At 52.6% G+C, this 24,336-nt stretch overlaps 2 protein-coding genes and 1 long non-coding RNA gene across 5 annotated transcripts in view; 1 reads left to right on the top strand and 2 right to left on the bottom strand.

Annotated features, from left to right (window-relative positions):
- Positions 1-2,742, bottom strand: part of ZNF488 (zinc finger protein 488) — a 25,599-nt gene extending 22,857 nt beyond the window's left edge. Inside the window, exon 1 of the mRNA XM_023648525.2 lies at positions 2,267-2,742. The gene's annotated coding sequence lies outside the window, so the exon portion shown is untranslated. The remainder of the gene's footprint in view (positions 1-2,266) is intronic.
- The window catches only part of LOC111774935 (uncharacterized), a 19,235-nt gene extending 6,658 nt beyond the window's left edge, over positions 1-12,577 (top strand). Inside the window, exons 2-3 of the long non-coding RNA XR_011424003.1 lie at positions 3,253-3,373; positions 11,695-12,577. This is a non-coding gene — a long non-coding RNA (uncharacterized lncRNA). The remainder of the gene's footprint in view (positions 1-3,252; positions 3,374-11,694) is intronic.
- Positions 10,080-24,336, bottom strand: part of LOC102148892 (anthrax toxin receptor-like) — a 43,221-nt gene continuing 28,964 nt past the window's right edge. For 2 of the 3 annotated variants that reach the window (XM_005602733.4, XM_023648517.2), the window contains 8 exons: positions 22,593-22,688; positions 19,381-19,450; positions 18,701-18,776; positions 16,338-16,745; positions 15,043-15,081; positions 13,839-13,910; positions 13,054-13,122; positions 10,962-11,547 (listed from right to left, as the gene is read on the bottom strand). In XM_005602733.4, coding sequence (XP_005602790.2) covers positions 11,320-11,547; positions 13,054-13,122; positions 13,839-13,910; positions 15,043-15,081; positions 16,338-16,745; positions 18,701-18,776; positions 19,381-19,450; positions 22,593-22,688 — 1,058 coding nt within the window. In that variant the 3' untranslated portion in view covers positions 10,962-11,319. Of the gene's footprint in view, positions 11,548-13,053; positions 13,123-13,838; positions 13,911-15,042; positions 15,167-16,337; positions 16,746-18,700; positions 18,777-19,380; positions 19,451-22,592; positions 22,689-24,336 lie in introns of all 3 variants that reach the window. The other variant, XR_011423979.1, reaches the window with a different exon arrangement.

The raw sequence follows: 24,336 nt of genomic DNA on the forward strand, positions 1-24,336 counted from the left end.
AAGAAAAATGAAAAAATCCCTGAAGAAAAATGAAAATGAAACCACACTGCACCAAAACCTATGGGATGCAGCAAAAAGAGTACTAAGAGGAGAACTGTAGCAAAAAATTTGGAATATTTGGAAAATATGGAAAATCTTAAATAATCTAACACTATACCTAAAATAACTAGGAAAAGAAGAACAAACAAAGCCTAAATTCAGTAAAAGACAGAAATTCTACATTTTGTCAGAATGATTTCCTAGGCCTCAAATGGATGAGGCCTCCCTAGGACGAGAGCTAAGCTTTGTTGGGAAATAATAGACATCAAAGCATAAACAAAGGAAACAGACACTAAAAAGACAATATAAAGGATTGATAAAACTGAGAGCTTGTGGCCAGCCCCATGGCTGAGGGGTTAAGTTCACGCTCTCCAATTTGGCAGCCTGGGGTTCACCGGTTCAGGTCCTGGGTGTAGAGCCAGCACCACTCGTTAAGCCATGCTGTGGTGGCAACCCACAAAGAACAACTAGAATAACCTACAACTAGGACAAACAATTATGTACTGAGGCTTTGGGGAGAAAAAAAAGAAAAAGAGGAGGATTGCCAACAGATGTTAGCTCAGGGCCAATCTTCAAAAAAATAATTGCAACATTAAAAAAACACTAAGAGCCAATTCTTTGAAGAGATAAACAAAACTGAGAAGCTCATAACTAGAATCACTAAGAAAAAGAGAGAAGGCTCAAATACATCAGAAACGAAAGAGAAGAAATTACAATGGACACCACATAAATACAAAGGACTATAAGTGAATACTGTGAAAAGCTATATCCCAGAGAACCTCAGGAGTGCCACCAGCAGAGGCATCTGACCCGCACAACACCAGGAACAGAATAAGTGCTCAGTGAAAATTAGTTCACATCCCCTCCAGTGCCCAGAGCCCTCTCTGATCCATCACAGAGCTGGGCTGTGCCCACTCTGGGCCTGACAGCACAGACCAGGAGTGTGGGAAGGGGCACTGTGACAGCATGGCAGCTGAGAGGACCCTTTGGACTCACTGCCACTCTCTGGAAAGACTGACCCAAAGAGGCTGACAGCCCCCACAGTGCCCACCATGCCCCAACCCCAAGGCCCAAGAGACAATCGCCACTGCCCTGGGCTATGCTGAGGACCAACCAGACAAGACCCGCCCAGGGCATCTCAGGACCCTCTCTGGACAGTGAGGAGGGACTTCTCTTCCAGGTCCAGCGTGGCTCCCAGCTCGAGGGCTTGTTAGAAGCTGTGGGCTGGGCACCCATCCCCCCAACGTCAGTGCCCATGGAGAAAAAGAGGATCAGAGGCCACACAGCCCGGAATGCAGATGAGCCCAGCCCAGGAAGACGGAGTCCTGTCACCACTACCAGCCTCTGGGCTCCTTCCTCCCATCTGAGGAGCCCCCCGTTCCAGGAGATCCCACATCCAAACACCTCCCGACCCTACACCCTGGACTGTTGGGAGGACGACAGGAGATCACTGCAAGAGCTTTATCAACCGGGACGTCCTCAACCATGCTGACAGTCATGCCACTGTGACTACTGAAGAAGTGAAGTTTATTCTCAGCCGCCAGGGGTTGAAACTGGAACCAAGGCACTCCCTCCAAGCCTGAAGACCCCCAGCTTCCTTCTGTGAGGGCCAGAGCTGCCTAAGGCACAGCCCAGCTTTCCCAGGGCCAAGCCACACAGACCAAACCGCTGGGAAAGTGCACACACACTGTCACGGGGGCCCAGGTTGTCGAGGAGAGAAGCAAATCACTCAGAAGCAGCAAAGCCAAGGACCCTCTGAGCAGTGACGCTGCGACGAGACCCAAGAGACCACACGGGGGGTCTCTCTGGGCAGGAAAACACACACGTCATCTGGGGGAAACACCAAACCAACCAAGCAAACCCAAACCCAACCGCGGCCCTCGGGAGCCGGGACCCGTGCCGAGGAGGCGGCTCCACGCCATGGCCCCTCGGCTGTTACGGGCAGGCGCTCCTAGATCCAGGCCCGGGGATGGAGAGCCGGGGAGCCACCCAGAAACCCTCGGCTGGCCGCTCTTCCTTCCCAAATGACACAGCCCCGGGGACAAACGCCTGGGTCATTCCTCTGCCTCAGGACAAGGAGGCCACAGGGCTCTGCTCGTTGGGTCCCATCCTGACCATCCTGCCTCTCCCCTCACCGCAGCTGGCGTTCCTTTGGCCGCGTCCTGCCCCACTGACCCCAGGGACAGCACTGCCCCTCGGCGCTGGCGAGGGCAGGAGGGCCGCTCACATGTCCAAGATGAAGTAGAGGTCAACCGTGCTCTGGCAGAATTTCGGCTTTTCTCCAGCCAGTCGCTCCTGGGGCAAGGGGCTCGGGCCCCGGATGTGGTGGAACCTCTCCTGGTCCGGGCCCAGGCGGCGCGGGCACCTGGGGCTTCCCCAGGGCAGCCCGAGGCCGCGCCAGTCTCGCGAGCGTTGGAGGCCGAGTAGGAAGCTGTCTGCGCTCAGCGGCGGCGGCAGCAGCAGGAAGAGCGCAGGACCGAGCACCCCAGGGCCGCTGGCCCCCATGGCCTTGGCCGCCCCTGCGCCACACGGACCCCGGCCATTCCAGGCCACCTCAGGCCTCTGCGCCCACCACCTCCGCCTGTGCTCAGGGTTCGGCCCCTCCGCCCTGTCCTCAAGGCTCGTGCGCGGCCTCCACCTGGTCCCGCCTGCGCGTGGAGAAGGCGAAATGGCTCTGAGCCGAGGCCCCCAACATCCGCGGACGCAGAATGTCCGGTTGTTGTGATGAACAGCAAGGTTGGCATGGTGACTTTGTGACCTGCAGCTCTGCTCAGAGTGCTGCCTGTTGACAACCCCAGGCGGCGGTCATGGGATCTTTGGCGGGGAAGACAGGCCTCTGTTGGTCGCTTATCCCAAACCCTCACAGGTGGCCGTTGGCGTCCCCCAGAAACCCCACCTTGCTGTAAACTGACCCGCCTTGGCTATTTGCTACGATATCATCTGTGCTTCCCATTCCTTTGTGGGAGTCTTGAACTATTGATACAATTTATTTAATGTTTACTGGACGTTATGGACTGAATTGTGCACCGCGAAATTCATATTTCGAATTCATATTCATGTTTTCAAGCCCTGACCTGTAATGTGACTGCATATGGAGTCAGGGCCTTGCAGGAGGGGATTCAGGTGAAGTGAGGTCATGAGGGTAGAGCCCTCATCCCACAGGACCGGTGTCCTTATAAGCAGAGGGAGACAGCAGGGCTCTCTTTCCTGCAGGCACAGAGGAAAGGCGGTGTGAGGACACAGCAGGAAGGCGGCCGTCTGCAAGCCAGGAGAGAGGCCTCATCGGAAAACCACCCAGCTGGCACCTTGGCTGGACCTGCCGACCTCCTGAACGGTGAGAAAGTCCATTTCTGTTTCAGAAGCCCCAGCCTGTGGTTCACCTTATGTCCGTGCCCGCCCTACCTCCGTGGGTCAGAACATGTACTGAGTGAGGAAGGAAGGGAGGAGCAGGGACTCAGGGCTGGTCTCCCCCTCAGTCCCTCAGTGATTCTCTCCTCCCCAGTCTAATCTGCTCTGCAGCCCCACTGGGCTCAAACAATGTGACCCACACACCTGGCTGCCCCTGCAAGAATTCTGGTGGCCTGCGACTCTGCTCCTCTCTCCTCTCACCCCGCACAACAGGGAAAAACCCTACATCATCCAGCCCTGGCACGAACGTGCACACTCAGAGGCCGTTCCCTGCTGCCCCCACCTTTGGGCACTAGCCTGTCCCACCCTCCGCGGGTTGTGAATTTCCCCAACACCTTCTCCTTCTTTGAGATCACGGAACTCACCATTATCTGGCACGGTGCCGCCACTTCACAACTGATGGAGCTCTGGGAATGCAGAGGGGCACGGGGACAGCTCCAGTGAAGTCTGGGAGATTGTAGGGGTGTTGCCAAGATGCAGCTTGTGTGGGTTCTCACCTGGGAGAAGGAATGACTGTCCACGATGCTGAGGGGTCTTATGGCTGCACATGGAAGATCTGTAGCCACCCAGTCGGAATGCCCTGGGCTGACATCCTGGTTGTCACGCGGGTCCCGAAGACCCGAGAGAGGAGAGGTCGTGAGGCTCAGGGTGAGTGAGCAGTGGCAAGTGCAGCCTCTGCCCTGGCCAGGGTGCCACCTCCAAAGACAGCAGGGGCTGAATGCACTGTGGGGCAGCCCACGCCAGGACGTCCTCCAGGTGCCCCAACCACGAGGTGCCCAGCACTGGCCAGAGGCAGCTGGGATGGTGGGCCTTGGTTCCATTAGCTGAGCTTACAGTCAGGCCCTGGAACTGCGTAATAAACAAAGCAACATGGGCTCTGACACCATGCAGTGGGCGCAGCTTCCTGTCCAACAATGTCACATGTCCTGTGTTGGTCTGTAGAAGCATGGTTGGTGGCCGAGGAGTGTTGAAAGCCTGAGGCAGATGTATCCTCTATGGGAGGGAAGGCTGGATGTGGTGAGACGCCCTGTCAACTTGGGGAGTTCAGTTTCAGAAAATTTCCAAGATTGGTGCTTACTGATCCCAAGAAAGGGCTCAGAAAAGGTTGCAGAGTATGGATTGAAATCAGATGCTTTCAACAGGAAGGACACAGGGTGGTGCTGAAAGATGTCTGCATGGCTGAGAGGGTTGTCGAAGAATGAAGGAGGACAAGAGAAGCCCCTTTCACTGGCCCCCCAACATGGTGGTTGCAGGTCCACACGCTCCGCCTCAGTGGCCCGGGTTCGTGGGTTCGCATCCCAGGTACAGACCTACTCTACTCATCAGCCATGCTCTGGAGGCATCCCACATACAAAGCAGAGGAAAGATTGGCACAGATGTTAGCTCAGGGCTAATCTTCCTCAAAAAAAAAAAAAAAAAGAGGAAGATTGGCAATGGATGTTGGTTCAGGCGAAATCTTCCTCACCAAGAAAAGAAAACCCCTTTCAGGACACACACATGATAGAGTGATGGGGACCAGGAAATGTTGTCGGGGGGCGAGAGCCCAGAATGAAGTGAGGCTATTGAGGAGAGCGGAGGTCGGCAAAGGGTCCTTTACCATTGGATCAGAGCAGGGAGAACAAGGGCTGCACAGGTCCACGTGCTGCCAGGACAGCTGGTGACTTGTACTGGAGCTTTGTAACCTTTGACCACCTTCCCCCATTTCCCCCACCCTGCACCCCTTGATTCTGACAACCACCCATCTGTTTCTGGATCTATGAGTTCCTTTCGTCTTTTCCTTTTAATTTCACAATCAGTGAAATCATATAGTATTTGTCTTTCCCTGTCGGACATATTCACTTACAATAATGCCTTCAAGGTCCATCCATCTTGTTGCAAATGGCAGGATTTCCTTCTTCTTGACAGCTGAATAGTATTCCATGGTATACATGTACCACATTGTCTCTACCCATTCATCTGTTAGTGGACACTGGGATCATTTCCCTATCTTGGCTATCGTAAATAACACTACAGTGAATATGGGGGTGCAGACATTTCTTCAGGTTACTGATTTTATTTTCCTCACATTATGCTCAGAAGTGGAATTGCTGGACCATTTGGTAGTTCTACTTAGAATGTTTTGAGGAACCTCCATAACGTGGTCCATAGTGGATGTACCAGCTTACGTTCCCACCAGCAGTGTACACAGTTCCCTTTTCTCCACATCTCTTCAGCATTGTTATGTCTTGTGTTTTTTGATGATAGCCATGCTACTAGGTGTGAGGTGGTATCTCCTTGTGATTTTGGTTTTCATTTCCCTGGGATTAGTGATGTTGAGCACCTATTCATGTAGCTGTTGGTCATTGGACTATTTTCCTTGGTTAAATGTCTGTTCAGGTCCTTGGTCCATTTTTTTCATCAGATTATCTTTTGCAAGTGATTTGTATCGGTTCCTTTTATATTTTGGATATTAACCCCTTACGAGACATGGGTTTGCAAATATTTTACCCTGTTCCATAGGTTCCTTTTTCACTTTGTTGATTTCTTTTGCTGTGCAAAAGCTTTTTAGTTTGATGTAGTATAGTCCTACTTGTTTATTTGCTTTGGTTGCTTGTGCTTTTGGTATTATATCCAAAAAATTATTGCCAACTCCAATGTGAAGCAGCTTCTTCTGTATGTTTTCTTCTAGGAGCTAATGGTTTCAGGTCTTACATTTAAGTCTTCAGTCCATTTCCAGTTAATTTCCGTGAGTGGTGTAAGCTAAGGGTGTAGTTCCATCCTTTTGCATGTGAATATCATACTTTCCTAGCACCATTTATTGAAGACACTGTCTTTTCTGCCTTCAGTGTTCTTGGTTCCCTTGTCAAATATTACTTGACTGTACATACAAGGATTTATCACTGGATGTCAATTCTGTTCCCTAGTTCCTCTTGTCTGTTTTTAAGCCAGTGCCTACTGTATCAATCACTGTAACTTTGTAATAAAATTTGAAGTCAGGAAGGGTGATGCCCTGCGTTTGTTCTTTCTCAGTTGCTTTGGCTCTTTAGACTCACTTGTCATTCCAAGTGAGTTTTACAAAATTTTTTTTCTATAAAAAATGTCATTAGGATCTTGATAAAGATTGCTTTGAATCAGTGGATGACTTTAAGGAGTACGGACATTTTAACGTTAATTCTTCTGATGCATGAACATGTGTTATCTTTCCATTCATTTATTCCTTCATTAATCACTTATAGTTTCTGTAGGCAGATCTTTCATCTCCTTGCTTATGTTTATTCCTAAGTGTTTTATTGTTTGTCATGTTCTTGTAAAAGTCATTGCTTTATTTCTTCTTCAGACAAGTTACTGTTAACAGACATGCTAGTAATGTTTGTTAGATTGATTTTTGTCTTCTGCAACTTTTCTGAATTTGTTAATCAAACCTAATAGTTTTTTGGTGGAGTCTCTGGATTTCCTATATAAAATCAGGTCATCTGTGAATAGGGAAAGTTTTCCTTTTTCATTTTTGATTTAGATGCCTTTTATTTACTTCTCTTGCCTTATTGCTCTGGCTGAACCTCCAGTATATGTTGAATAGGATTGGTGATAGTGGGGTAGCTTGTCTTCTTCTTCATCTTAGAGGATAAGCTTTCAACCTTTCATCATAGGGAATGATGTTAGCCGTGGGTTGTCATACATGGCCTTCCATACCCAATTTGTTGAGAGTTTTTGTTAGGAATGGATGCTGAATTTTGTCAAGTGCTTTTTCTGCATCTACTGAGATTATCATAGGATTTTGTTCTTTAATTCTATTAATGAGATGTATCGCAGGTATTGATTTGTGTATGTTGAACCATCCTTGAATTCCATGGAGGAATACCACTTGATGATGGTATAAGATCCTTTTAGTGTGCTGCTGACTTTGGTTTGCTAGTATTTTGTTGGGAATTTCTGCATTATATTCACCAAGGATTTTGGCCTGTGGGTTTCTTTCTTGTAGTGTCCTGGTCTGGCTTTGGTATCAGGGTAATGCTGGCCTTGTAAAATGCATTGGGGAATACTCTCTCCCTTTCAATTTTTTGCAAGAGTTTGGGAAGGAGTAATGTTAATTCTTCTTTAAATCTTTGGTAGTATTCACCAGTGAAACCATCTAGTTTTGGAATTTTATTTGTTAAGAGGTCTTTGATTACAGATTGAGTGTACTTACTCATTGTGGGTCTATTCAGATTTTCTGTTCCTTCATGATTCAATATTGGTAGGTTGTATTTCTAGGAGTTTTCCATTTCTTCCAAACTGTCCACTTTGCTGGTGTGTAGTTGTTAATGGTAGATTTTTCTTATCCTTGTATTTGTGTGGTATCAGTTCCAATATCTTCTCTTTCATTTATAATTTTATAGATTTCGGCCCCCTTTCCTTTTCTTGGTCCGTCTAAATAAAAGATTGTCAACTCTTAGTTTTCTTAATCTTTTCTATTGTTTTCTTGTTCTTGACTTCATTTATTTCTGCTCCAATCTTTATTATATTCTTCCTTCTGATAAATTTTTGCTTAGTTTTTCCCCCTAGTTCCTTGAGGTGTAAAGGTATTACAGATCTTGCTTTTTTCTTGACGTGTTTATTGCTGTAGACTTCCCTCTTAAACTGCTTTTGCTGCATCCCATACATTTTCTTATGCTGTGTTTCCATTTTCATTTGTCAAGATTTAAAACGTTTTCCTTTTGATTTACTGGTTGTTCACATAATTTCCCCTATTTGATATCTTTCACCTTTCTTCATGTTATTCATTTCTAGTTTCATACCATTGTGGTTGGAAAAGATACTTGGCGTGATTTCAGTCTTCTTAAATTTGCTAAGATTTGTTGTGTGGCCTAACATATAATCTATCCTAGAAAATATTCCATAGGCAGTTAAGAAAAATTTGCATTCTGCTGCTGTTGGATGGAATGGAATGTATATGTCTGCTAGGTCTTGTTTGATGTATATCGTGTTGTTCAAATCTGTGGTTTTCTTATCAATTCTCTATCTGGATGATGTTTCTATTGTTGAGAGTGGGGTATTTCGAGTCCCCCACTATTACTGTACTGCTGTTTCTTTCTTCTTTTGTTCTGTTAGTAATTGCTTTCTATTTTGAGGTAGTCTAATGTTGCAGGCATAAATATTTACAATTGTTACATCTTCTTGGTGGGTTGAACTCTTTATCATTATATAATGACCTTCTTGTGTCTTGACCATTTTTAGTTTACAGTCTATTTTGTTTAAGTATAGCTATCAGTGCTGTCTTTTGATTACCATTTGCTTGAAATATCTTTTTCATCCCTTCACTGTCAGTCTGTGTGTGTCTTTAAAGGAAAAGAGAGTCTCTTGTATGCAGCCTATTGTTGCATCTTATTTTATATCCATTCAGCCATTCTAAGTTTTCTGATTAGAGAATTTAATTCTTTCATGTTAAAAGTAATTCTTGATAGATAAGGACTTCCTATTTCTATTTTCTTAATTGCTTTCTGTCTGCTTTATAGGTGCATTGTTCCTTTCTTCTCATCTTGATCTTCTTTTGTTATTTGATGACTTTTTGGAAGGGTATGCCTGGACTCCTTTTTTGTAATCTTTAAGTGTCTAATATAACTTTTTACTTTCTGGTTATCATGAGCCTTTCATGAAATGTTATATTCATAATATCCTATTTTAAGCTGATAACAATTTAAGATTCATATTATATGTAAATGGTATCCTTTTACTTCTCAATCCCACACATTTTAGGTTAGTGATGTTAAAATTAACACACTTTTCATCTTGTGTATTCAATAACAAATTATTGTAGTTATAGTTAATGCAGTTTTTAAAACTTTTATACAGGTGTTCTATGTGAATTACACACCAACATGACAGTAGTAGAGATCTGTCTTTGGCAATATATTTCTGATTGCTGGTGAGTTTTAGAAATATGTTAATATGTTTTCATGATGTTAATTATCCTTTATTTCCAGCTGTTGAGTATGCTTTAGCATTTCTTGTGAGACAGGTCTACTGGTTATGAACTCCATCCTCTGTTTGCTGGGAATGTTGTTATCTCTTCTTCATCTCTGAAGAACAGCTTTTCTGGGTGTAGTATTATTGGTTGTTAGTTTTTTATTTCAATATTTGAATATATTATCCCTCTCTCTCCTGGCCTGCAAAGTTTCTGTTCAGAAATCCAGCCTAAGTCTTATGGGGCTTCCCTGCATGCGACAACTCACTTTTCTCTTGCTGCTTTCTAAATTTTCTCTTTCTTTGGTTTTTGACAATTTACTTATAATGTGTCCCAGTACAGCCCTTTCAGATTCAACATATTTGTTTTCCTTTGGCCCTATGAATCTGGATGTCCATTTCTCCCTGCATGCTTGGTAATTTTTCAACTCTTATTGTTTTAAAATACTCTCCCTTTCTCTCTCTCTTCTCATTCTAGGATTCTGCTAATTCATATATTGGTTCGGCTGATGATGTCCCATAATTCACAGTCTTTCTTCGCTCTCTTTAATTCTTTTTTCCTTTTACTCCTCAGATAATTTCAAGTGACCTATCTTTTAGTTCACTGGTTCTTTCTTCTGCTTGATTGAGTTTGCTCTTGCTATTGTTTTCTATAGTAAAGTCATTGTACTCTTCAGCTCTAGTTTTCAACATGCTCTTTGGATGGTTTATGGTTTTTGTTCTTGTCATTTTGTTCATGCATTGTTTTCTTAATTTTGCTTACTTTTCTGTCTGTTCTTGTAGTTCACTAAACTGCTTAACAAGGATTATTCTGAATTTTTTTATCAGGAAGTTCATAGATCTCCATTTCTTTAAAGTCAGTTATTGGTGCTTTAGTAGTTTTCTTTGGCTGTGTCATGTTTCCCTGATTCATCATGATCCCTGATTCATTGTGTTGGTAGGTGCACATCTGAGTAAGTCGTCTCCTCTTCCCTACTTTACAAGTGTGCTTTGACAGAGACAGTCTGTCACTAGTTAAGACAGAGCCTTCACTAGTTAGCTTGGTTAGGGTACTGGAGAGGTCAGCAGGGAGCATGGTTGGGTAAGTGGGGCTTGCTATTGGGGTCTCTATTTGGGCGAGGCCATTGCTTAAACTCTGAAGTCAGCAGGGTGCCAGTGGCTGGGAACATATAGATAGCACAGCTGTCTTTCTTTCATGCTCAAGTGTGGCTGTAGGATGAGCTACATACTTGCCTAGATTCTCTGGTCAGGCCTCCTAGTGCTCTACTCAGTAGTAAATGGGGCCATGTACCCACTCCCCCGCCTAGGGAGAATGACAGAACACACCCCAAGGCCAGCATGGTTCATTGGCTAGGGACCTGAATCAAGCACAACTCTACCAAGTTCTCTGGTCAGACAAGGCCACCAGCTCAGTTATGCACACAGGAAGATTTGCTGGCTGCAGTCTCTGCTTGGTGCCACTGCAAGTGGGGCAGTAGGATGGGCTATGCACCTTCCTGGATTTTCTGGTTATGCTCCCTGCTTTCCTCCTTTCAGTGAGGAAACTGAAGCACAGGAAGGTTAATAACTTGCCCAAGAGAATAAGGGACAGCCACTGGGTGATACATACAAGATTGGAGTCATATTTCAAAGATGTTGTGAGCTTTTTCCAAGAGCAGAATTTTGCTAAAACCCCACGTGGCCCAGCCCTTGGTGAGAGATGAAGACCAGGCTATGAGGAGTGGGACGCATCCATGTCTGCATCCACAGGACACTAGGGTGCTTTGTCCCTGCAGAAGCAGTATTGATATAACTCATACCATGAGGCAACACTCACCTGGTACCAAACTCTCTTGCTGATCAGCAACAAACTCCAATTCTTTTTGACTGTAAACCAAGACTCAATATATATGTACAATTCAGTACACAAGGGGTTCTTAACAATCTTGGGTTTCTGGTGCTTTAGAGCTCAAACTATGGGGGTGGGAGTGACAAAGTAGTTCTGCAGAGTGCCTGGGCATGGGGGGGGATGAGCGGCAGCATCCTGGAGGCAGGCCGGGAGCAGATGGCTCGCAGGGGTTGACCCCGTGAGCAGCAGCTGTTGAGGGGGAAGCTCTCCTGGCTGGGTCGAAGGCAGATATTTGAGCCGCAGGGCATCTGCACGCAGGGTGGCTTCACTAGGGTGAAGTTGATGCATCTCCCCTGCAGGGAAGGGAAGCGAGAGAAGGTCACTGAGAAGACACTGAATCCGGAGCAGAAGGCTGTGGTTTTTGTGGCTCAAGAGGATCAGGCTCACGATCCGTCTGGACCCACAGGGTGGACCTTTATCGCTGCCCTTGCTTTTCTCAGGTGCTGGCCTCCAGCCTGGATTCCTATTCTGAGATGCTCTTCAGGCACCGGAAGTCTGCCCTGCCTTCCTGGGCAGCTCCAGTTTTCTGAGTCTAGACGCCTTTTGCTCTGGTGTTGAATTTTTCTGCTTGCCCCTGGACTGGGAGCCTGGGGGCAAGGAAGAGGCCCGACTGCCACCTGAGCCCCAGTGTTGCCCAGGCTTTCTCGGTGAGCGTGTGCTGAAGGGATGAGCCGTCAGGCTGGGCTCCAGTTCCCCAGGGCAAGGTGGGTGGCGGCACCCTCGGATGCGTGACAGGCTCTGGAGGCAGCAGCACCCGTGGGCACCTTGTTTGAGGAAGAGCATGATACTGCTTCTGAAACGCTACCTACCCTGCCACCAAGACCCAGTGTTCCCTGAAGGTGGCCAATGCAGCCCTCACGTCAGACCCTGGGGACCACAAGGCCCTCCAGGCCCCTAGCCCAGCCTGCGCCAAGGAAGTGAGCATGGGGACCCAGGTCGAGGAGCCTCAGTGAGCTGGGCCCACTGCTCTCCTAGGGCCCAGGGACCTGAGGAGGGCAGCCCTGCAGTGATTTGGGGGAAACCATCCTGAGATCATGAGTGCTGACCCAAAAGGGGGGCAGGGCAGGGAGAATGGTGGGGCCTAGGTCAGGGCTCAAGTCCAGCTCGGTCACTCCAAGGCTTTGTGTCCAGGGACAACTCACTCAGCCTCTCTGTGCGTCAGCTCCCCCCTTGGTAACACTGGGATAATACTAGTCCCTACACGAACACTTACTGGGAGGACGCAGATGGCAAACCTGTGAAGTTCTTATGCTAGCAACGGGTCCATGGGAAGGACTCAATAAAAATTAGCCTCATTATTAAATTTCAACATGACAATTGTGACAATTTGGCTTCTCCCTGTTGTCACAGGTAATGACACAGAACAGAACATTTATAGCTGGTGAAGCCAGGCAGTGTTGCACAGACAACATTCGGGAGGGTGTCACCATGCCCTCCTCCACTCCTGGCTCCTCAGTGGAGGCGGGGAGCCAGCAGACCCACAGGGCCTGGTGGGCCGTGGGGAGGGCCATGGCCCGGGAGGCCACAGCACGCACTGGGCTACCAGCCTCTGCAGCCCTTTCACTTCAGTTTGGAAGAGCTGCCTATTGCTCCAGATGAGAAAGCTCCCCACGTTCCTGAGCCGACAGTGTGTGGAAACGCAGCAGTCATGTCCAGAAGGGGCCTGTGAGGCCCTGAGCACCCTGTCTCCATGTCTGGGCCATTCCTCCTTTGCACATTACCCACAGTCGCAGAGCACAACTGTCCAGGGCAAAAGCAAGGTCCCTGTCCCATGCGGAGCAAGCCTGTGCCCAGCTTACCTTGTCTCTCCACATCAACGGCACCTGGTTGCAGCTTTGAACAAAGTTGCACAAGGTATCCAGTTTACCCTGAAAGGCACAAGTGGCTGTCAGCAAGCTGTAGGTGGGGATGCTGTTTCCCAGGGGTGGTGGCCCCTGCTGCTCTCAGGGGCTCTGTCCCCATGTACTCGCTGGCACAGCACTGCAGCCTCCCCTGGGGGAGGGTGTCTGGCGCCTGGCTTGTTTTGGGTGGGGGCAGTCACTGTGGGGGACACACCGTTCAGGAAATCTGGAACAAATCAGTATTTTTGGTGCAGGAGGACAAGTCAGGGGCAACTTTCCGAGGAAAAGTTCTAAGGTTGGAGGAGACATGTGGTGGCCAAGGAGGGTCTTGAAGGAGAAATGGGAGGTGGGCAAGGGTACCTGGGCTGGATCCAAAGAAGAGGGGAAGAGGGTCTCATCTGGGGGGCCACAGGAGAAGGTGGGAAGAGGACCCATGCCCTGCTGGGGGGCAGGTTCCTCACACAGGGGAGGGGGTGGAGAGGGAGCAGGAAGTGAAGACAGGGAACAGACCAGAAAGGGACCCTCCTGGTGGTAGTGGGAGCAGGAGCCCTCAGACTTTTTGCCCATAGGGTCCAGAAGTCCTTGGGTTTTTCTCTGGCACCAAGTGAGCCACGTCCAGTGCCCATAAAGCTCATCTCCACCCAAGCCGTGCCTTTGGGCCCAGCCTGTGCAGCATGAACCAGCGGGCCCTCTCCTTCCACCCCAGCCCAGAGGTGACAGCCCTCCCTAGCAGCCTTTCTCACCTCCATCCGTCTTATCCTGTCTTGTTGGCACCCACACCAAGGGACAATCACTGTGGGGCATGTCTCTGGCTCCTGGGAAGAGAAAACAGAGTCGGCTTCATGTCTGGCAGCTCCTGGGGTGCAGACACATGATGTCTGGTCACTAACACCTGTCAAGCACTGGCCACTCAGCAAGTGCTGGTTGGAGAGTTCAAGGACAAATGAGCAGCATCCTGCACCACAGGAGGGCGGGCTCCATGTGAAAAACAAGCAAACTCCTTTGGGTTTATGAAAATGCCTCTCCCACACAGCCAAACAATCCTGTCCTTCCCCTTGGTTTCCAGAGGCCACCCCTGCTGGAGAAGCCTGGAGTGAGGCCGAGCAACATCACAGGGGCCATCAGGCTGAGACAATTTCCAGGAGACAGGACTCCATTCACCTGCCTCGGGCAGAGCCAGCCACCCAGCCCACCCTACAACTAGTGCAGAGGCCTCCAGGGCAGTGAGGCCGGTTGCCCGCCAAATCCCAAGCCCAGTGCTCCTTCCTGGGTACTCCGGGCCCCAGCTCTGACTACTTCCCATGGGCCTGGCTTGCCCCACCCCAGGAGAGCCACAGCCTGCTCCCGTGACCCTTGACCCCATGCTCACCTGGGCTGGGCCGCCCTCACAGCTCAATGCCAACTAAGACTGGCTCAGCCTCCTCAGCCCTGCAGACCCTAAGGCCAACCCCAGCAAGCCCCTCACCCAGCCAGGGCACAGGGATGGAGACCAACTGAAAAGAGCCAACATCCGGGAGACCCAGAGGGGAACAGCTCCCTGAAACCTGAGACCCCCTTTCCAGAGGTTCCCCTGAGGCCTGGGAAGGCCCATCCCACAGGCAGTCTTTGGGAACTGGCCAACATGCCCCATGCATTTCAGCAGGGATCCTAGCAGTTGCTGAACCACGCTATACCAAGTTCCTAATCAGTGACAAAAGCCCTGCGTCACGTTGGGTTGGGAGCACAGCAAGGGTGTTGTCTGGGGAACATTTCGTGAGTCCCATATCCTCCCCAGGGCCCCTCCCTGCTCCTCTGTTGCCCTCTTCTTTCTGCCAGCTCTCTGTGCCCAGGTAGTCAGGAGCTGGTGGGCGCGAGTGGAAATGTCCCCACAGGCTGCAGGAGGCCTCTCCGGGAAGGTCAGTGTGCACATCAGGCCTACTGACGGCATCCGGACCAAACACCACCTACCTTTTCTGCTTTCTGCACTGGTGGTGGCTCCTTGACGGTCTAGAAGGTTAAAGAGACATAAACCCAGGCTGGGAGGGAGGTGGAGAGCTCTGGCTCAGCCGTGAGGACAGGCCGGGCTCCTGCTCTGCAGCAGAGGGACAGAACGTGGGCTTTGGGGTGTCATCTGGGCAACCCTTGCCTGTGCTGGGTGGTCAACAGCCTCCAGGCTCCTGAGCCCCAGGCTCCCTGGTTATCAAAGGGGAATTGGTCCCTCCCTGGAGGGTCACGGGGACACAGCACACTAAGGGCCTGGTCCCTGGTGGACACACCCGCCTGGTCCTGTCCTCAGCAGCTTTACATCACATGAACAAGAGAACCCTCCCCTTTCTGTCCTACTCCCCTGCCCCCAGGCCCTGCAGCCCTGCCTGGCTGCCCAGCCCTCAGGGATGTCAGTCCCCGACCCCGGGCATCCTCTCCTCACTGCTTCCCCTTTGCGGGAATCCAGACCTGCTTCTTGCTGGTTGCTCAGCCCCTCCACACCTCTGCTGCTTCCTGTCTCCCTCCAGCTCTCTGGCCTGTGTCCCTCAAAGCCAGCTAGCCAGAGCCTCGGCCTTCCCTCCCTCCCCTGGGCAAGTCTCTGTCCTTCCCGCTTGCTCTGGCTACACAGGGCACTTGTCACACCCTATGAAGATTGAGATTTTACCCTCAATACCCCCAGGCACCAAACCGGACCAGATTCTAGGCTGTCAGCTCCTGCGGGCAAGGAGGGAGGCCGCTTCACTTCTGTCCCTCAGCGCCCAGCATGGGGCCCAGCACATCCTGGTGCTTAGTAATGACTGAGGAACGACTGACAGAACGCACTAGAGATGAGCAACATCCCTGTTGCCTTTCAAAGGTTCCGAATCCCCCTGCCAGCATCAGTCTCCCTTTGGGGCCATCTGTGCCCCCTGCAGACCCCTCTTCTTCCCTAACAGCTGAGGCCTCTCCCGGCCTCCAGTCCCCCTGAGTCCTCCAGAAGCCTGGCTGCTCTGAGGCAGTCCTGGTCTCAGGGCTGGGGGTCACGTCTCCCCAGGCCCAGGGCAGCTGGAGGCCACCTCCCTGAAGCGAGCATGAGCCAGGAGGCTCCTGAGAAGCCAGCCCAGCTGTGTCTGTGCCCAGGAATGGAGGACAGAGTCTGTGCCTCTGCTGCTCATGTGATGACCCTGGAGCTGACGGGAACCTGCCCACAGGCAGGATCATGGGGCAGGCGGGCATCTGGGTCCCTTGGGGGAGCTCATGGCCTGGGGCCCCAGGGCTGTGGGGGTGGGGTCACTCACTCTCCTGCAGTACCAGATGCAGCAGATCAGCACAGGGATGATGAGCACGGCTGGGACGAGCACAGGGAAGAAGAGAGGGTTGTCGGGGCTCAGGCCAGGTGGGGCCACCGTGGGCACCGAGGTCTCCTTCTGTGTGACAGTCGTGGGCACCGGGGTCTCCTTCTGTGTGACAACCGTGGGCACCGGGGTCTCCTTTTGCGTGACAACCGTGGGCACCGGGGTCGCCTTCTGTGTGACAGTCGTGGGCACTGAGGTCTCTTTCTGTGTGACAACCGTGGGCACCGGGGCCTCCGGTGTTACAGTCGTGGTCACTGTGGTTTTCTTCTGTGTGACAGTGGTGAGCACTGTGGCCTTCTGTGTGACAGTCGTGGGTATTGAGGTTTCCTTTGGTACTGTCGTGGCATCTGGCTACAGAAAGCACACATGGTAGTGGCCTGGGGTGGGTCTTAGTGGCTTCTTCCCACGCGCCCACCACCTGGCTTCCCACACCAGAAATACTCATCTGCCAGCTCCCACTTCTCCTCGGGTTGTCCCTCCCTGAGGGACCACAGCAGGACTAGGAGGCCGGGCCGGTACACACAGAGCCACTGTGGAGCCTTGGGCCAGACCCCACCAGTGGCTCTGCTGAGAGTCTGTGCCCCAGAGCCCTGTCAAGGTCTTCTGGAACCTTCCATGCTGTGACCAAACCCCGCCTCACTGCACGCCTCTGCTGACAGTATGAGGGTGTTGTGAAGACCACAGAGGGCTAGAGAGACCCTGATGGGTGAGGAGGGGCTGCTGAGCCCATGGAGGTGGGGGTGCAAGAGCAGGGGCGGGAGCCCTGGGTCCAGCTCCCATCGCCTCTCCCCCCACTGTCTGGCTCTGCAATCCTGGGCAAGGCGACTCAGTCTCTCTGAGCCTCTGTCCACCTCCGTAACGAGGCCCTGGGTGGGCACTGGTGAGGCTGAGAGCATTCACTGAGTTCTGGGTCAGGCCAGGTCCACGTGGGGGCCTAAGACACGGGAGCTCTGCTCCTGGTCTGCACGACCACGGGAAAGTGCGCTGCCCCCGTGGATCGCATGCTGCACAGCCCTGCCCCGACCAGGGCTCTGCTCTCAGAGAGGCAGAGAGGGAAGCAGGAAGAGAGGGCCGTGCACAGAAACGGGCACTGGAGGGAGGCGAAGCCCAGGCCCACGGGGAGCCGCGGCTGCTCCTGAGCTCCTCCTGCACGCGCCTGTGCAGGGCGGCTGTCGTGGGCGGCACTCCTGATGGGCACAGGCCGAAGTGCAGCTGACGGCCCGGGTGTGGACATCAGGGACAAGCGAAGACAGACCAGATGGCAACTGTCCACCCTGCTGGCACCCTCCCAAGCTGGTCCTGGACACGGGGTGGGCACTGGTGCCGGCGTCCCTCCTTCAGGCACACCTCCCCTCCAGCCTGACTCTCTGTCACCCAAGCCTGCCGCCCCTGGCTAAGGTGCCTGGATGATGAGAAGCTCGGAAAAGTGGGTTCCTGGGAGCAGCCCCCCTTCCCAGGTGCCTCTCCCTGAGCTGAGCCCGGGCCCACCCCACAGCCCTGACTTCTTCCCCACCAAAAGAGGAGAGACCCTCCCTGCAGGGGTGAGAGTGTTAGCACAGGGGGCCCTGAGGAGCAGGAGAGAGGAGGAGAGGCAGGAGGCAGGCTAAAGACATCAGCCAAATGATGGCGGCTGCTCCTCCAGCCACGTGGGGCAGGGCTGTGATGGTCCTGAGTGGGTTCAGAGCTGTGCCAGCTGCTTGGGCACGAATGCAGGGGAAACACACCCTGCTGTGCACGGCCACAGGTGCCACCCTCCAGATCCCCTGTGCCTGGGACCCCGATTTGGAGGGCCCGGGAGCCCCAGAGGTCCTGGACCTGGCTCCTAGCACACATCCTTCAGCATCTCCTGCTTGCCCCAGCTGGAAGCCAGGATGCAGCCCTGATGTCCCACCACTAGCCCCAGGCCAGGGAGGTAGCCGGTGGGAGACAGGGTTGGTAGAGCCTTAGCACCATCTCTGGAGTTGGAGTCGAGCTCTAATTGGTCCCTTCCACACGCCTTCATGACACTTGGTTCACAAAGAGCAGAGGTTCTGCAAGGCCTGGCCAGCTGGCTGCCCCCCTAGTGCTCTTGTAGAAGCACCCCCAGGGCCCTTGCCACACATGAGGGTGGAATGTGTCCCCAAGGAAGGGCTAAGGGCCCAGGCTGCCTGTGGGATGCTGCCCCAGATGCCTGTCTGCACAAGCTACTTGGTGGGCCTGCCTGGGATCATTGTTGCCCTCTCCTGCCTCCCCAGGGTGTCTCTCCCTCCAGTGCGGGGGTTCTGGACAGCCCGGGACGGAGGGTGCGGCCCCACCCTGACACTCACACAAGTGATGCTGACGAGTGTCATTGGTTTCTCGTAGAAAGTGCCATTGTCCTGGCTGCTTTGAATGCTGACCTCCCTAAAGTACAGAAAGGGCAGATTGTGACCACCAGCTCGGATGGCACTGATACGTGGACAGGAACCCATCCATCTCTCCACTTCTCCCTGCCCTTGGCTCACACCACAGCCCACAGGTGTCCGCATTGCAATGACCATGAATATCAGGCCATAGGGCCACCAGAGAGTAGACAGCATGGTAAGGAGACTTCACCCCAAACACTATAAGGTCAAGCTCTGCACTGAAGGCTGACCAGAGAGTGAGGAGCCTTGTACGGGGCCAGAGGCCCTTTCGGCCATGGGCTAAATGACCAGGGAGGATCATACAGTCACCATCCTGGCTCTTCTGAATGTACAGGGTATGTTGGTTCAGCCTTGAAAGGCTGCCTGGAGCAAAGATACCCTCCCGGGGGACACCTCCAGCTCCTGCAGCCTGCTGTCAACAGATCCGGGGCCACAGCAGATCACTGAGCACCTCAGGGGACCACCACCGAGGGCAGGTGCTGGGGATAACCTCAATTCTCCCAGAAGAAGACATGTGCTGTCCCAGCAGAGGTGGCATCCTACATTCTGGACACCTCATGGTGGCAAAAATGGACCATGTGGCCCCTGACCCAGACACTTACTGTCCACCACGCTTAAATACGTGTCCAGGGCAAACTACCGAGCCTCGTTGCACAGAGGTGGCATTCTTATCTAAGAGAAGATCACAGGAGAATGATGTCAGTGGACCCGTCCATCCACCCCGCTCTCCCCTCTCCCTGCCCCTGGCAAGCAGGGCCAACACTTGGGCAGACGCCAGCTCCTCTCTGCCTCCTTCTGTCCAACGACATCTCCGCGCTCCCACCCTGCACTAGGCGCGGGGCAGTGCTCTGGGGTGTAATGGGAACAGGCCGGCAGGGTCCCTGCTCTCTAGGGCCTCACATCTGAGGGACTGGAGAGGGACACACACAATGAAATAACTCACAGCGAGCAAATGAACGCCAGAGTGAAGAGTACTGTGACGTCCCTAGACAAGGGAAGGGGCAGAGAACAAGGGGAAGGACAGCTGTTCAGGGCCGGGGGACCTGTCTGCCTCTCAGAGACGCAATTTCTATTTTAGAGAAACTGGAAATTTACACATGAAATGATGCGATGTCTGGGATTTGCTTCAAAATAACCAGTGGTGCGGGTATCAACAAACCCACACTGGCCAAAGTTGACAACTACTGAAAGTAGGCAGAGGCTGCTAAAAGTTCATAAAACAACTTATGCTCCTTTTGTGTATTACTGAAAGTTTCCATTAAAAATAAGGGCTCTCTGAGGAGGTGATTCTGGAGCTGAAACCAGATGAGGGGAAAGCCAGGGAGAGATCCAAGGAAGAGTGTTCTGGGCTGTGGGAGGGTATGTGCCAAGGCCCTGAGGCATGACTACCTGAGCTTGCTGAGGAGGAGAGGAGTGAGTGAGGACAGGTGGGTGGGCCTCGTGGACCCTGGGAGGGGTTTTGGTTTTATTCTGAGCACAGTGAATCCATCCAGGGGCTGCCCAGACCTGGTTGTACTTTGGACACAGAGGCAAGAGGACTTGCTGGTAGACTGGACGTGGGGAAGAAAGCAAAGACGAATCCAGGATGACACGCAGGTTTTTGACCAGAGTGACCAGGTGGATGGTGGTACCACTGAGATGGGGGCACTGAGGAGGGAATGGGGGCTTCCTGTTTTCTGGGTTTTCTGTGGAGGTGGCACTCACCAGGCTCAACACACTTCCATAACTCGGAGCTGTGGAAGCTTCAGTCCTGAGCCCAAAGTCCTTTCTGAGCCGGGACTGACCACAGGTCAGGTCTCTTCCCTACAGACTCGTTCATTTCCTCGTGGGCCAGCTCCCTGGCTCCACCTCTAGATTCGCTCTGACCTTCTGAACTGTGTTTCTCCTTCACTGGTGCTGAGAATGAACACTGATCGCCAAGGATGCTTAGGGGAAAGGATTTGTGTCTGAGGGGCACAATGCAAAACCACAAAGAAATTCAATGACTGTCCAGTAGGGTGTTCACAGGCCAGAGCAGGGGGAAGGAGGCGATGGCAGCAGCCGGCACACCGAGGGCCCCGCAAATCATGGCGGCTGGAGAGGAGTTTTCAAACCATTATTAGCTGATTAAACCCAAAACTTCAGTTGCCACTTTTAGAAAATGTCTGAAGTTATAAAAACATTGCATGATAAAAGCAGATTAATTAAGAGTGAAATATTGAAAACTCTTTAAACATTTTTCTTCTTCATGCTTCTATTTCCTAAAACGTGTTCCTGGATGTGTCATTCCGGGTAACATGTAATTGGAAACAACCCAATGACTCCTCCCCAGTGCAGCAGAGCTCCTGGCAACACACCGCCCTGGGGCCCCCCCCGCCAGCCTCTGACTGGGAGCAGAGCGGCCGTCAGCAGGGGGCCCAGGACTGTGGGACGGGCTCTCCCATGTGAGAGCCTGGCCCTGGCCCACCTCAGACAGAAACACTGTCCTCTCCAGGCTGGGAGAGCAGGACGGCCAGAGACCACAGAGGAAGCATCTGAACACACTTCCTGGGGACAGGGGGCGTCCAACCTTCCTGAGAACCGTCTTCTCACAGGGCAGAAGGCCAGACTGGGCACTCGGGTCACCTGTGGGTACTTTCAGCTCTTCCTGCACCAGCTCTTGGCCCCGGGCAAACCCTTTAATCATCCCTGCCTCTGGCTCCCGATCCATACAAAGGGGTCACAATAGGTCTCTTTGGAGAATTAATGGGGATGGTGTGTATAAGGCACTGAGCACAGTACCTGCTGCAGTCAGCGCCCGATAAACATTAGTCTCCATGCAAGGGAGTGACTCAGAGAAAGTACAGACCAAGGGAAACCTAATTCCCTCAGGCTGTCTGCACAACTCTGCAGGAGGGGATGTGGCCTTGACAGTGCCCTGCCCCATGCTAGGCACCCAAGGAAAGAAGGAGAGATGGCCTACAAGTGTGCAGGGGGAGAGGAGTTTCTCTGGGTTTCCCAGATGGTCCTGGACGAGTCACTGAACATGACATGCGATCGGACGAAGTGAAGGGATCCAGGGCGAACTGGGGATGGAGGAGGAGGCAGACAGTCCAACCGTTCCCCAGCGCTCCGATCCAGGGGGAAGGTCACACCCACCTCAGCGCTGAGGGCACCACATCTGCCTGCCCCAGCTCTGTGCTTCCCCAAGCCACTCAGCCATCATGGGGGTCCACCTGGTGCCTGAGTATTTCCAAAACCAGGTTCCATATGTGACAGAGCTCAGTTAGTGTACCCACCATAGTGGCCCCACTTACTGCAGAGAAAGCAGAGGCTGAGAACGGAATGCTCACTGGGTCAGGGTCACACATGCAACGTGTGTGCTAGGCAGGATTCCAGGCCCCAGGCCGGCAGGTGGCACCCTCTCTTATTGCAAAGGGACACACCTTCCTGGGAGAGGTACCAGTGCACCTGGCACAGCCTCACCCCTGGGGCTTGTCTCCACTTCCCACCAGCAGACCTCTGAGATTAGGTCCTCGGCTCTATAGGGAACTGAGAGCTGAGGGAAGCAAGGGGGATGAAGCTGTGAGGGCAGACCCTGCACCCCACATCCAGCCCCGGCAGGGGGAAAGCCCTGCTCCAAGATACTCCTGGGGCACTGGGAGTTGAGACCTCCCGGCTTGCAGGTCAAGGGGAGGTGGCCAGGCTTCCCAGCCAGGTCCCTCCTCTGCTTGTCCACGCTGCCTCTGTCCCTACAGCATCCACAGCAAATGGTCAGCAAGGGACTTGAAGGCTCAGTGGGTGAGGGGAAGGCATGAGAAATCTGTCACATGGAGGCACTGAAGGGGCTACTTACAGAAGGGCTCAGAGTATCCCAACTTGTATCTGCAAATAACTTCATCCTTGTTAATGTCAGCTGAGCTTGACAAATGAAACGTCACTTCGTAGGATTCTGCAAAGGCAACATCAAATGTCTGTGTCAGTGCGGCTGCGTGCTGTCCTCCGTGAGCTTACAGTGATGGCTGGCCAGCCCCTAACGGAACTCCCAGGAGGCTCCTAGGAGGAAGCAGCTGTGCCTGAACCTGCATCTCTGTGCCCCATGGGCACAATCCCCACCTGCTGTTGCTGAGGGTTGGCTGAGGTGGCTGGGCTGGACTTGAGACTCGGGGGGCCCCTCATCATAGCCCCTGACCCATGGAGCCCATTAAACCCACCCAGCCTTGTCCCCTCCATAAGAGAAACCCAGCCATTGTTTCCAACCTTGAAATCCCACAGTCCACCCTAAGGGGACCTGCTCCCCACCAGGCCCTCCTTCACATAAATGAGAGAGGAGCCTGGACTACACTGGCTAAAGACAGCCGAGATTCCTGTATGAGGTGGGTACTCAGGCCTGGGTGGGACTTTGTGGACACTTGGGGGTCATTTCCTCCTCCCTTCTTTCTGTGTGCCTCTGGCAGCATGGAGATCCCAGCAGCAGGGCCAGGACTCAGAGGAGGCAGGCAAGGAGTCCAGGATCTGGCACAGGAGCATCCCCCATGGAAGGGGGAATCCTGGATCAGCTGCAGTTCCAGAGGCTGGAGGTGACCGCTGTCCACTGCTTCCCCTGGCCCTTCATGGACCACACTCAGTACACCACAGGATACGTTCATATGCTTGGGTGCAGTTCTGGGCCCGGGCCCACTGCCAGGCTGCTGGGCCTCCCTGGTACTTCCCTGCCCAAGGCCCATACCAGGGGATACAGAGAGGGCAGCGAGGGCGCCTGGGCCTGAGGAGTGGGCCAGGATGACATGCAGGTCTTCCTGCTGCAAGCCCAAGGTCAGCAGCCTCCACTGCTGCCTCCTGGCCCAGGCCCGGCTGGTTCCACTCCCAGATGCTGATGTGCCCAAGGTCAGGTAACAGGGGACCATTCCTCAGGAAAGACACACAACCTCGGACCTGGCAGTCCCAGTGCCTCCCGCATCAGGGGATCCTGCAGCACCCACCCATCAAGCAAAGTGGGCGAGTCTCAGCCTTGAGCACAACAGATTCTTGGGCTGTGGGCCCAAGTTGGCCTGTCACGTGTTTTGTCAGGCTTCCAGTGTTTTAAACAAGCGGAGCCCACGTGTAAATCGCAGGCTGCCCCTCTCCTGCATGCCCTTCCCTCCCACCCTGTGGCCCCTGCTGCCCTCAGGCCTCGCTCAGTGGCCACTTCTCCTCTGCAGCAGAGCCCCCTCTGTCCCTGGGGCCTGCAGCTCCCACAGAGGGTCTCATTAGGCTGGCAAGTCTCCATAAGCGGAAGGAGGGGCGTGCTTTCAGATGTCTGAGCAGAAGAGACTTGGAGCTAAAGGGTTTTGCTCTGTCCACACAGCTGCTCCTTCTGCTTCCCAGCAGCCCTCACGCCGACTCCTCCATCAATAACAAGCACCGCAAGGAAATGCAGCCACAGGAGGGACTAAAAGTGGCGTGCAGGGAACGGTATGGCCCACATCCAGCCCCACTGCCCACCAGCTCTCGGGGGCAGAAGGATGGGCCGCCCCGGAAGGGAGACCAATGCTTCTGGAAAGGAGAGCTTTGCCTCCGGAAGAAAAGTGACACCCCAGGCTCCTGGGGCTCCAGACAGA

Source organism: Equus caballus, chromosome 1, assembly GCF_041296265.1.
Source record: "Equus caballus isolate H_3958 breed thoroughbred chromosome 1, TB-T2T, whole genome shotgun sequence".
Lineage (NCBI taxonomy): Eukaryota > Metazoa > Chordata > Mammalia > Perissodactyla > Equidae > Equus > Equus caballus.